This window comes from Arctopsyche grandis, chromosome 5 (genome assembly GCF_051622035.1).
Source record: "Arctopsyche grandis isolate Sample6627 chromosome 5, ASM5162203v2, whole genome shotgun sequence".
Classification (NCBI taxonomy): Eukaryota; Metazoa; Arthropoda; class Insecta; order Trichoptera; family Hydropsychidae; genus Arctopsyche; species Arctopsyche grandis.
In genome coordinates, this window is record NC_135359.1 from 15,571,808 (window position 1) to 15,583,609 (window position 11,802).

The 11,802-nt window shown below is 30.9% G+C and overlaps 2 protein-coding genes across 5 annotated transcripts; one reads left to right on the forward strand and one right to left on the reverse strand.

Annotated features, from left to right (window-relative positions):
- The first annotated feature begins 837 nt into the window (after positions 1–837).
- LOC143912263 (uncharacterized) lies at positions 838–3,647 on the forward strand. Its single transcript, XM_077431541.1, has 4 exons — positions 838–1,068; positions 1,213–1,331; positions 1,434–1,690; positions 1,770–3,647. Exons 1-4 carry the CDS (start codon positions 904–906, stop codon positions 1,865–1,867), a joined length of 639 nt encoding a protein of 212 aa, XP_077287667.1. The 5' UTR covers positions 838–903; the 3' UTR covers positions 1,868–3,647.
- Es2 (ess-2 splicing factor homolog) lies at positions 3,417–10,198 on the reverse strand. 4 transcript variants are annotated; one of them, XM_077431539.1, is made up of 10 exons: positions 9,965–10,168; positions 6,952–7,108; positions 6,722–6,871; positions 6,422–6,615; positions 6,158–6,334; positions 5,911–6,010; positions 5,677–5,821; positions 5,431–5,571; positions 4,995–5,318; positions 3,417–3,647 (listed from the first exon to the last, which is right to left on the reverse strand). In XM_077431539.1, exons 1-10 carry the CDS (start codon positions 10,088–10,090, stop codon positions 3,566–3,568), a joined length of 1,596 nt encoding a protein of 531 aa, XP_077287665.1. In that variant the 5' UTR covers positions 10,091–10,168; the 3' UTR covers positions 3,417–3,565. The 4 variants fall into 4 exon arrangements, 2 of the variants coding, with proteins under 2 accessions (XP_077287665.1, XP_077287666.1); XR_013260623.1 differs by lacking the exon at positions 3,417–3,647 and adding an exon at positions 4,198–4,440 and having other exon boundaries at positions 4,869–5,318; XR_013260621.1 differs by lacking the exon at positions 3,417–3,647 and adding an exon at positions 4,231–4,440 and having other exon boundaries at positions 4,891–5,318.
- Positions 10,199–11,802: the final 1,604 nt, after the last annotated feature.

Sequence of the window (11,802 nt, forward strand, 5' to 3'; positions counted from 1 at the left end):
CATCTCCAATTGTTTAATATTTATACAAATAATTAAATATTATATTTATGTATTGTTAGACAACATATAAGTGATAACATTGCAGTGTTACTCGATTTTTATTACGATTGATATTACTCAATCATTGTTATTATTTTCTCTATAATCCTTTCACTGTTTAAGAGTATATTTTATGATTTTCTAAAATAGCGGAGGCAATTTTTAAACTAAAAATAATATACAAAGAGTGAAAGTTATATCTTTACGGTTTCATGAAAATAAGAATGTATTTATTTATAAATACATATCAGAAATTTAACTCCAAACTGAAACCTTGTCCCGACATTAACTAAAACATTTGGAACTCCTAACGTTGAAGCTTTAACGAATGCAATATTATATATGATTGGAATGATATTATTTATGATATTTTTGACGTTTTTAATTATTGATTTACAGCAATTGATGATCGAGAATTTTTATTGCGAACAAATTGATCAATAAAGTGCAACACAATGACCTTTTTTATATCCATAATTAAATCATTGAAGTGCCTCAACATATTTTAAATACACAGGAAAATAAATTCTTGTGAATATTTCAAAATTTCCCTTTGTAATGTGTTTCTTCTTTTAAAAATAAAGTGTAGAAACAAAAACATAATTAATTGATAACTTAAGAGTGATTAGCTGTTTTGCGTAAATGCGGCGTGTTATCATTTATGATTTTATAGTTTTCGGACAATTGAAACTTTATACTGTATAGTTTATTCAGGTAATAAATGTTACGACATTCCTTATCTAAATTTTAGCAAATTACAAAAATATTTTTAAGCTTTGATATGAAAACTTCTTTAATAAAAGGACTCACAATCGTGCTGTGTTCATTCGATATCGGTCCAGCAATTCTTTCAAATTTATCAAAATGTTTAAACTTATCTTTGTATTGTCTTTTTTGGTGGCTACGCCGCTACTTGTAAATGGCCATGGGATGGTGATGAATCCTGTTAATAGAGCCTCGAGATGGAGAATCGATGCAACAGCAACTCCTGATTACACAGACAATGGACTTTATTGTGGAACCTTTCAGGTATTTCTTAAATGTTATATTAACCATAGCTCAATGCTTTGTGTTGATCTACGTAAAAGTGAATTTATTTTCGATTGCTTAGCAAAGTTAATCAATGATTCTTACATTTAATGAAAAATGAGTGAAAATGTTTGAAATTTATAGCAACAATGGAATTTGAATGGTGGAAAGTGTGGAATGTGTGGAGATAATTATGCTGATCCGACACCTAGGATGCATGAATTGGGTAATACATTATATGGACAAGGAGTTATTGTTAAAAGGTTAGTATTTTCTTTTATACTTACATGGATTTCAATATTTTAGGAGTTAATTTAGGTTTTAAATATTATTCACTATTTATAATTGTATTACTTCGTTTCCAGCTACAAGCAAGGCAGCAATATTCCAATACAAATAACTATTACAGCAAACCACGGAGGTTATTTCCAATTTAAAATTTGCAACGTTGACAAGTTTACCGTTGAATCAGAAGAATGTTTCGATGATGTATCTGTTAACATGGCTGATGGAAGTGACAAACACGCAATAGGTGCACATCTTGGTACCCATGACTTGATTTTGAGTCTTCCTGACGGTCTGGTTTGTGAGCATTGCATATTGCAATGGACTTGGATTGTCGGTATGTGTGATATAGTTTGAGTAACAGATTCTATTATAATTTCTAATTTGTTATTTTACACATTTTATTTTATTGTTAGCTAACAGATGGGGAATTTGTGGAGATGGAAAATCAGGACCGGGTTGCGGTCCACAGGAACATTTCCGAACATGCTCTGATATTGCTATCATTCCTTAAATTATTTTATTTTCTATTTAATTAAGTATGCAAATTATGTGTATAAAAAAAGTAATTATGTAAATAAAAGTTGGTAAATTTTATTAATAAAATGTATAAATTCATTTACAATCATGAAAAAACCTTATTTTATTTTAAAAATAATCAAATAGGATACATAATAAAGTTTATTTTAAGTTGGAATTCATATTTGTTATTGAATCCATGCTGAAAATATTTTTATATAAATAAAATATGCATTTAAAGATAATGTTTAAATACAGTATTACTAAAAAAAATGATGATCGTACATCAGCTTATTCATTAGAATATTTAATCGTTTTGAATTCAATTTATGATTGAAACTATTCATATTATTATGTCTATTTATATGTGAAGGTAGACTCGATCGCTGTTTTGGATATGGTGTAAATATTTGTGGATAAAATTTAGATTTTGAAGAATGTGCATTGTTTTTAAATGATGCGCGATTATTCGGTGTCAACATTTTTGATGGAAATTTTAAGCCCACGTTTTCTTCATATTTGTTAAAATATTTTAGTCCCTTAGGATTATTCATTTTACTTTTGCTCAAGGCTATAAGAAGTTTTTTTATGTTACTTATGGTTTTCAGCTTCTTGATATTTAACGTATTTCTAAATGATAAATATTTCAACAGTTTGTAAAGCAATTCCTTGTTTCTTGATATATGACTTATATCATTTTTGTTTCTTGGTGTAATATCTGGAATACTTCTGCCAATACTGTGCATTCTGGATTCTTCTTTATCACTATCCAAATGAGCCTTTCTTCCGCGAATAGTACGATTCACATCAACAGGACTTTTAGGTTTACTCAAAAACACAGGTAAAAATGTATTCGAGTATATGGGAGATATATTAATCCAAACTGGAGCATGGTGCCTTTTTGGTAAACGGCCAAAAGGTGATTGTTTTACATAAATATCACCATTAAAAAGTCCTAACCGGGCATCTGCAACCTAAATTTATATACAAATTGTAAAAAGACTTGTAATCAATTATACACACTGAAATACTATAATGAAACTTTCGAACTTACCATCAGATACAAGCAAATGAACAATAACGTATGGAACTTCATATCAATTAAGTATTAATCAATCCATTATGGATTTTAAGACAAGCGAAAAAAAGTGCACAAGTTTTTAAGGAATATTTTAAATAAATGAAATATATGTAGTTATCAATGTAAGGTTCAAACAAAACTAGACTACGAATTCAATATTTTATTTGTTTATAGAAAATTAGAATTCTAATAAAATTTGAGTTTAGCACGTACTTACATTCAAATGAATAAGCAGTATTTGAAAGTGTATTTCATCAGCATTTAAAATTTCCTAGTAGAATAACAAATTCAAATCTAAATAAGAATAATATGTAAATTAGTATGTGTATATGTACATATGTTGGGAGAGTTATTTTGAGCAATAAGTTGAATTTTGCTTCTCCAAAGTAAATATTTGATGTAAAATGTAACTAAATAATTAGTTTATAGTGGATTGTGAAAAATATACAAAAAAAAGACATTTAAAATTTTTAAAAGCACATTGTATATTTATTAATACGTATGAAAATATAATTCATTGCACATATTTTACAGCTTATATGTGATGTTGTCCAAATCCAGTTAAATGCGTATTTCTATGCATTGGACGATAATTAATATGCACGGGTTTGTTTACGTGATAGGGACTGCCTCTAGAACTTCCGGGATATCTGTGAATATTTCCATTGAAAATTCCAAGTCGCAGACTCGAGATCTATAATCAGATGAAATAGACATAATTTATAGCATTTTATTATTTTTCTTAGTGTATTTAAAATAATTGAACGATTAATAAAAAAAAAGTACTTACACACGAAAATAATGCAAATAGAATAAAAACCGCATATATAACTGCAATTTTTCGAGGGAAACCAAATACATACGCCATTTTCAATGTTATAAATATTATTCAGATAACACTATGGCATGAATAGAACACTGGGAACATACGTTTAATGAAATATGCAATTGACAAAAATACAGCGCGATTTATGTAAAAGAATAATTGCTGAATAGTGAAAAGTATTGAGATTCCTAACAAAAAATTACTTAGTGTATATTTATTTATGCACTCATTAACTAGCACGTATCACATACGCTGATCTAGCAGAACGTGTTACCAGGAAATTTTTAAACAATAACATATAATATTAAATGTAAAAGTTTTGGTTTTATGTATGCAATATATTATATTACTTTACATATTTGAGTTTTATACGTATATTGCAAATGATATAAGAATATATCGAAATACTTAAATATTTGGCTTTTGTTTATTGTGAATAAAAATAAGTATAGACAAGAATAAAATGCATGTATTTCCAGATATTTGAAATTACAATCAAAACTATGATACTTACAATAGCATACACTAAAATTACAAAATGTAAATCTATATATATAGATAAAATCAAATTCCACCATAACTGAATATATGAAGTAAAAGCATCGTAAAATGCAAGATAAAAAACTGGCTATTTGCAGGTACTGCATGTGCAAATTATTGGCTATTTGCAGGTACTATATCTGCGACAGGCGCAAAGCCTTCTGCGCATGCGCGTGAACTGTCACTGTCAGCGTGTTTACTGTTAAAATTTTGATTTAAACCTCTTAAAATTTAGTTCGAACTCGTAAAGTGACGTAGAGTAAAAAATATAATCCAAATTAGTTAATATTATTAATTGTTAGAAAATTATTATCATATACAACGTATAATACCTACATACAAGTTCAAGCCGCAAACTAGCTAAATGATATAAATCTATTATAATAACGTGCGAAATTTATTTGCCTCATGTATAATGAACGATTGATTAAAAAAGTCTAGCATACGTTAAATGTAAGAAATTATAATCGGATTATAAGTTCACGCGCATGCGCAGAAGGCTTTGCGCCTGTCGCAAATATAGTACCTGCAAATAGCCACAACCAAAACTTATTTCATTTTTAAATCAGACCGTTGAATTTGAATCATTACAATTTAATGTTTGTACAAATATTAATTGTTATAATAATTATCATTACAATATAAAATATGTATAAAATAAATTACAAAGCTTACGAAAAAAAATCAGAAGCTTTTAATCTATTCCTTGTTGGTAAATTTATTTGTAGTAAATCATCAGTTAAATTCTTTTTCGATTTTCTTTCATCTCCATTTGAAGATATTGAAGGTGTACTTGGCCTTCGTCTCAATACTCCAGGTGTTGCAGACTTGGAAAATGGAGTGCGACGCCCAGGTGTTGATTTTGGTGTCAACTTTGGACTAGGAGACACAGTTCTACTCAAATGGCATTTAAGATGTGTTGTGGCAAGGCGTTGAGCTGCTGGAGACATAGATGATAGTCTATCAATAGTAGATCCTGTTGATATTCTCGGAGACGGTCTAAAACAATACAGTTTTATGAATACGGATGTACATACATATTTATAACAAAAAATAATTTATTATATGATTTATATTTTCATCAACAGAAGTTATAAAATCAATAGCTTACGACAACATGCTTCTCTTAGCAGCATTAATAGCTTTTTGCTTAAGATCTCGATGTCTTTGTCCAGCCTTTTCTGCAAGAGCGAGTGCAAGCTGTTCTCGTTTAGAAGTATTAGCCATTTTAAATGAAGTACCAGAACCTTTCCTGTAAATAAATACATAATAATAATGAAATAAGCACATTTACATGATCTATTCAAATATAATAGTAATTTTGAGATGCTCTTTAATGAGTAGAAATCAAACTTACCCTGGCAAGGGAGTGTCACCACCATCTAACCTAAACGGGGTACCTTCTATTTGACCCCATGTCATAAGTGGCGACTCGCCCGGAGCACCAGGACATGGTGAAGGAGTACGTACAAAGCTATGAGGTAATAATGTTGAAGTGAGGTCTGAAATTAACACCATATTATTATATTATGAAAATTTTGTACTCCCAATATCTGATATAATAATAATAATAAAGTGAAATGATGTTTACCCGAAGATTCAGTTGAACCTTTATTTAAACCCCCGTCTTTAGATTTACTATCCAAAAGAGTGCTACCGTCAACACCAATTCTACCACTCAAAATTTTTTCCTGTAAAAGTAAGGTTATAATTACTTTACAATGTTCACAAATAATGCAATCAATTATGTGAATAAATTACGGGACAATATATTATAAATAATTTATTTAAATGGTTGATTTATGATTATTGCCCTACACTATGATATTGTGGCCTACCTGACTCTTGGCGATTTGAGATATAATCTCTTTATTATGCTGGTAGTCAAATGGATCAATATCCATTCTTGTATTTGAATGAACCACTTCTTGTTTCTGAAGCACTGGATCTGTTGAATTTTGTCCATCAGGAACATACATTATGTAGTTCTTAGCTTTATAAGACCAAGTATCTAACTGTAATAAAATATGAAGCGTTAATTATATACATATGTAAATTAGATTAAAACTTTTTATGTACACCATTGGATAAAACATATTTACATCAATTGGTTTTTCAATTTGATTCGCTTGTTCTTCTATGGATGGAACAATACACATTTCTAATCTTTTTAACTGACTATCGTGTTCTTGTTGTAACTGGTCAGCAAATTTTGCTCTACTACGACGACCCATTTCTTCCATGAGTTCTTGAAAACTACTATTATCTTCACTCGTGTGTGTAGCTAAATAAGAATCTGGAATGAAAGATAGAATCAATACGATACAATATACACCTTATACAAATGTATTTCGATTTATGAAAATTTCTACAATTTAAAATCCATAATAATAAAATCTTACCAAGAGAATATTTAGAAGATGATCCATTATCGTTTGTCTTATTTTGATTTGTTTTAGATTCACAAGTCCTTAGAGGTTTATCTAATAGTAGATGTCTCGGAGTACCTGGGATGTCACTGCGAGGCGTTTCAAAAGTAGCAGGACTTGCATCTAATAAAGACGAGAAGTTTGATTATAATGTTGGCTTTAAATGAATACAGAATTTTTAAAAATATAAATAAAATATTTACATCGTTCCGTTGGAGGTCTCTGATCACCACTATATTTGATATACAGCTCTCTTAATTTCTGATGATCTTTACGTTCAGTTGCATCCAAAAAATCATTTTGCGCTTTCAACTTTTCAAGATCCGGAAAAAAGTCCCGTTGTATTATCTTTGCCATTTCCTAAAAATAAATAAATTAGTATTGTATGTAATGTCAACATAGCATTTAATATGATAATAAAATAAAGAGAATATTAATAAGCAATATCTAGTGAATATATGTACACTGTAGTGCATGGAGAAAAAAAATGGGGTTCCACGTATTTTTCCAATTCCCACACTTGTCAATGACAGACGTCCAGGATGATGACCTTTTGGTCAATGTTCAACATTTAAATGTCCTTCACGCAGAATTCAAAACCAGATTTGAGGATGTATGGAAATATCTCAGTGGATTACTAATCCATACTACGACATTGGAGATTTGAATGTCATATTAAAAGAAGAACTGATTGGATTAAGAACAAACGAAGACGCAGTAACCCTTTCTAGACGAAGGTGCAGTTTAGAAAGGGTTATCGGCAGTTCTGGCTTCAGAAAGATATTCCTGTTGCTTATCTTCAGGGCCGATGAGAGGGGGGGGGGGGAAGCTGGGGTAAAGTTCCAGGGCTCGGACTATTCGAGGAGCCCATGTCGGAATGTTCGACTGACCGATATTGATATTTTATATTATTCTACATTAAAATACATTTATTTATTTAATGCTAAATGTTTATTATTTTTCGAAATCGTACCTGTTATATCATTCTTTCTTATTCGATTATTTATAAAAAATAGCATTTAACATATAGGTATTTTTGTAATAGTTCTGATAGATTTTTCGCATATTAAAAATATATCTATAAGCAGTGGCGGCTCGTCCATACGCACTGCGGTACTGCAGCACCCACAAGGAAATTGAGAAAAAAATAATATTATTATATACATAAATGTATGTATATTATATGAAAATATCAATATTATTTAAGCGTGTATTAAGCTCGCCCGCACACCGATACATCCAATAATGATCATACATCGCGCTACTAATATCAGAAAGTGAGGCATCGTTTATGATTTTATGCAGTACGGTTTTCGTTGGAATATGCCGAGTGGGCGAAGGAGGGGCGCGGGGAGGGAGCTCGCGCTAGAAGCTTGGTCTCGTACTGCCACTCCCGGCTGTACGAGACGTATTTTTCGTCGCATGCGCGCGCCCGACACCTCTCACTTTTCGTCATTCCTTCTGCTTTCGTCTTTCCTTCTACACCTCTTACACTTTCTACATTTCTACTTTTCCTCCTAAACCTCACTGTAACAGTTTTATTTCTTCTAATTTATTTGGCAAACTATTTTTTTAAAAGCGATATTTGCACCTATTTTCGAAACAGAATCATGGCTCTAACTGTTAATTAAGTGTATCAAAATCAAGAGAAGTTGAGGCAATATTTTCAAGACCTTAAATCTTTTTCCGAAAATGCCGATAAAACAATAACAGATTCTACCAATTTACTGAATACATTAAATGATGACAATTTTTTATTTTGGATAGAACTTTTTCACAAATTAATACCGCATGTAAAAATTATTTACAACCAAATGCAATCTAGTAATATCGGTGCATTTTCAATTAAAGAAAACTTTTATTCAAAATGCTTTACTAATGCCATTATACAAATACGAGATTATTACAGCGAATTGTCTTCATCTCAGTCTCAAGAAGCCAAAAATATGTGCGATGTTATTATTAAGGATATAAAAGAGAAATATACTTTTTCTAATCGATTAATAGCTGTGAAATTATTTAATAAAGAAAATTTTTAAAAGTATTGAAAGAAAATGCCAATAGAAGATCTACTACTAACCGTTGAATCATATCCAATGCTAGATAAAGAAAAATTTCAAACTGAATTAGAAGTGTTTTACTCAAGGAAAGAAATGCATAGTATTAATGATTTATTAATATTTTTAAAACTTATTTTTGCAATCAATTTATGTAAAGTTCGTGTGGAAATAACAAAACTTATTCAAATTCTGCTTACAACTTCAACTACCTCAGAGCCAGAACGGTGTTTTTCATCAATAAATAGAATAAAGACATACATAAGAAACACAATGGTTCAGGAAAGATTGACAGCTTTGTCTATGCTGTCAATTGAAAAAAAAAAAGATTATGAACAGTGAAAAATTTAACGAATAGGTGATAGACCTTTTTTCAAGGAAAATAAAAAAAGACAGAAGAATCAATTTTTTAATGAAATAAAATACATATGTTTAATTTTGATGTTAATAGTAAAATATAATCCAAATAAACATTTATTTTTTATTTTTAATCAACCGCAGCACCCCCAGATATCTTATCCACGAGCCGCCACTGTCTATAAGTCATAAATTACTGGAATTATTTTTTTACAATACCTTACAAATTTGAGGCAAAATATAATATCAGAGATCAAGTTCATCCTTCTCATTTTAACAACATGTATTTGTGTATTCATTTTAAGTAAGAATTTTAGTAGGTTCTGATTTGTTTTGTTCCAAATCCATCTATTTACTTACATATATCTTGTTTTCAATAAAGGTATGAATATAATTGTTTTTAAATGTTTCACTTTACAAAAAAAACCAATCACATTGAGCAGCATTGTGTCCACATTTGAAGCTACTAAGTTTAGAAAAATTCAATACTAAGCAGGCTGGAGGGGGGGTGTTCCACAAATCCATGGGGAAAAAAGCTTGGAAACCTATGGTGTAGTATTTCACATTTTTACTTAAAGTGTCTTAATCTAACTTAATCTCAAAATCATTATTTCGGTGATAATACTCTGACTTGTATTTGAATGATACATTGAAGCAAAGTGACAGTTTGATTCTAGGTCGCATGTGAATATTTTAATTCGCAATATCTAAGTATTTGTTTAAAATGCGAGCCACTGTACTGGATATTAACCGATATTAATATATCTAAACAATATGGGACAAGTAAAGCACTAAAACTAACCTCAATGTAAGTATCTTCGTCAAGGACTTTCGGTTTAGCAGATTTTCTTTTCAAAGGACGTGCCTCTGGCATTTTGAACACCTCGGTGGGCAACAGAGAGCCTACACCACGAGGTGATGACATCATGGGGATGTACAAACTTCGGTTTATGTCTGAATTATCGCGCTGTTGTACGTCGCAACTGTCAATGGTGACAGCCCTTCGTTGCGTGCAGTGCTACCAACATATTATACTGAGGTGATTGACATGGCTGCCACTCCGTTCACAAAAGGCAATAAAAGGGTAAACGGACTACTAGTCATATGTGAACCAGTCACAGGACAACCGGTCGCTCTAGATCGGTCACACATGATCACCCGTCACACTAAAACTAGTCACGAGAAAACTGGTCACACCCTAAAATCGGTCAACCAGTTTTCTCGTGACCCATTGATGTATAATACACTAGATGGGCCCAGACGTGTTATTTTGGTCGGAGATCTTGTCTTCACTAACTGAGGGGTGCGGGGGGTTTACCTACCGGGGAAGTTGGTTTTTTTTACCTACAACGCAGCGGTACCTACTTACCTACTAAGAGAAACTGTGCATGCGCCAAAAGGGAGACAAGTATAACACGTGAGGGCGGATCTAGTATATTCTAGATCTATGGTGTGACCAGTTTTAGGGTGTGACAAGTTTTCTCGTGACCAGTTTTGGTGTGACGGGTGATCACGTGTGATCGATCTAGAGCGACCGGTTGTCCTGTGACCGGTTCACATTTGACTAATAATCACCGAACCCAATAAAAGATTAGTTTGTGACTGCAACAAGCAAGGAAAATACTGAAATCATTGGCAAATTAAAAATGATACATTGATGTTAATTGATGCTAATTTAATACATACCTATATTGCTAGCATTTGTATTTCATTTGTCATCTTGACAATAAGCAAACTTTAAACTGATTTATATTGGTCATAAAGCTTTGTAATAAACTTCTATTAGTAACAAAACTCAAAATGTGTAATTTTTATTAGGCCTTAAGGCCTTATAAAAATAAAAATGGTGCATTTTAATGCACTAGTTGTTCTGCTGCAAGGTTAACGCAATTAAAAAAAATATATTTTTTAGCACGGGTGCACGAATATGACATTCAAACCCAGAGTTAAAACTATAGGAAGTTTTAATTCGAATATATTGACTGAACAGAAGGAATCGTGTATATGTCTCCTCACTGCCAATAGCAATGGAATAAAATATAATTGAGAATATCAGTACTATCGAGAGCGGGAAATATTTTTCTTTCCCAATGGCAAAAACTAAAATGGTCAGATTAGTTGTCAACGATTAGACAATCGTTGCCACAAAAATCGCGAATACGGAATATCTGGCACTTGAATTCTCGTTAGTACAATATTTTGCGTTATGGAGTTTTTGGGTGCCAGATGTTCCGTGATCGAGATTTTAGTGGCGTGCGCGAGATCGCTTTTTGTGGAATAATCACCGAACCATTTTTCTTTTTCAATAAATGATCAGCAACATTTACACAAATTTAGTGATAATAGTCTACTACATACATATATATATATATATATATATATATATATATATATATATATATATATATATATATATATATATATATATATATATATATATATATATATATATATATATATATATATATATATATATATGTAGGTAAAAATGAACGGTCAGCAAACCGTTTATTGTTTAAGTATTTTTTTGACAAACAGACAATGGTCAAGCAATCAGTGACCGATAATATAACTTACTGATTATCTATTTACCGACCAAATCAAATGAAAATACTGATCAAATAAATACAAGCCGTATAC

What these genes read in the sequence shown, in the direction of transcription:
- Es2 (XM_077431539.1), bottom strand. Translation starts at nt 10,090, where the DNA reads ATGATGTCATCACCTCGTGGTGTAGGCTCTCTGTTGCCCACCGAGGTG. An exon ending in ACGAAGATACTTACATTGAG is followed by an intron (nt 7,109 to 9,964) that starts GTTAGTTTTAGT and finishes ATTTATTTTTAG; the next exon opens with GAAATGGCAAAGATAATACA. An exon ending in GAGACCTCCAACGGAACGAT is followed by an intron (nt 6,872 to 6,951) that starts GTAAATATTTTA and finishes CGTCTTTATTAG; the next exon opens with ATGCAAGTCCTGCTACTTTT.
- LOC143912263 (XM_077431541.1), top strand. Translation starts at nt 904, where the DNA reads ATGTTTAAACTTATCTTTGTATTGTCTTTTTTGGTGGCTACGCCGCTA. An exon ending in TTTATTGTGGAACCTTTCAG is followed by an intron (nt 1,069 to 1,212) that starts GTATTTCTTAAA and finishes TGAAATTTATAG; the next exon opens with CAACAATGGAATTTGAATGG. An exon ending in CAAGGAGTTATTGTTAAAAG is followed by an intron (nt 1,332 to 1,433) that starts GTTAGTATTTTC and finishes CTTCGTTTCCAG; the next exon opens with CTACAAGCAAGGCAGCAATA.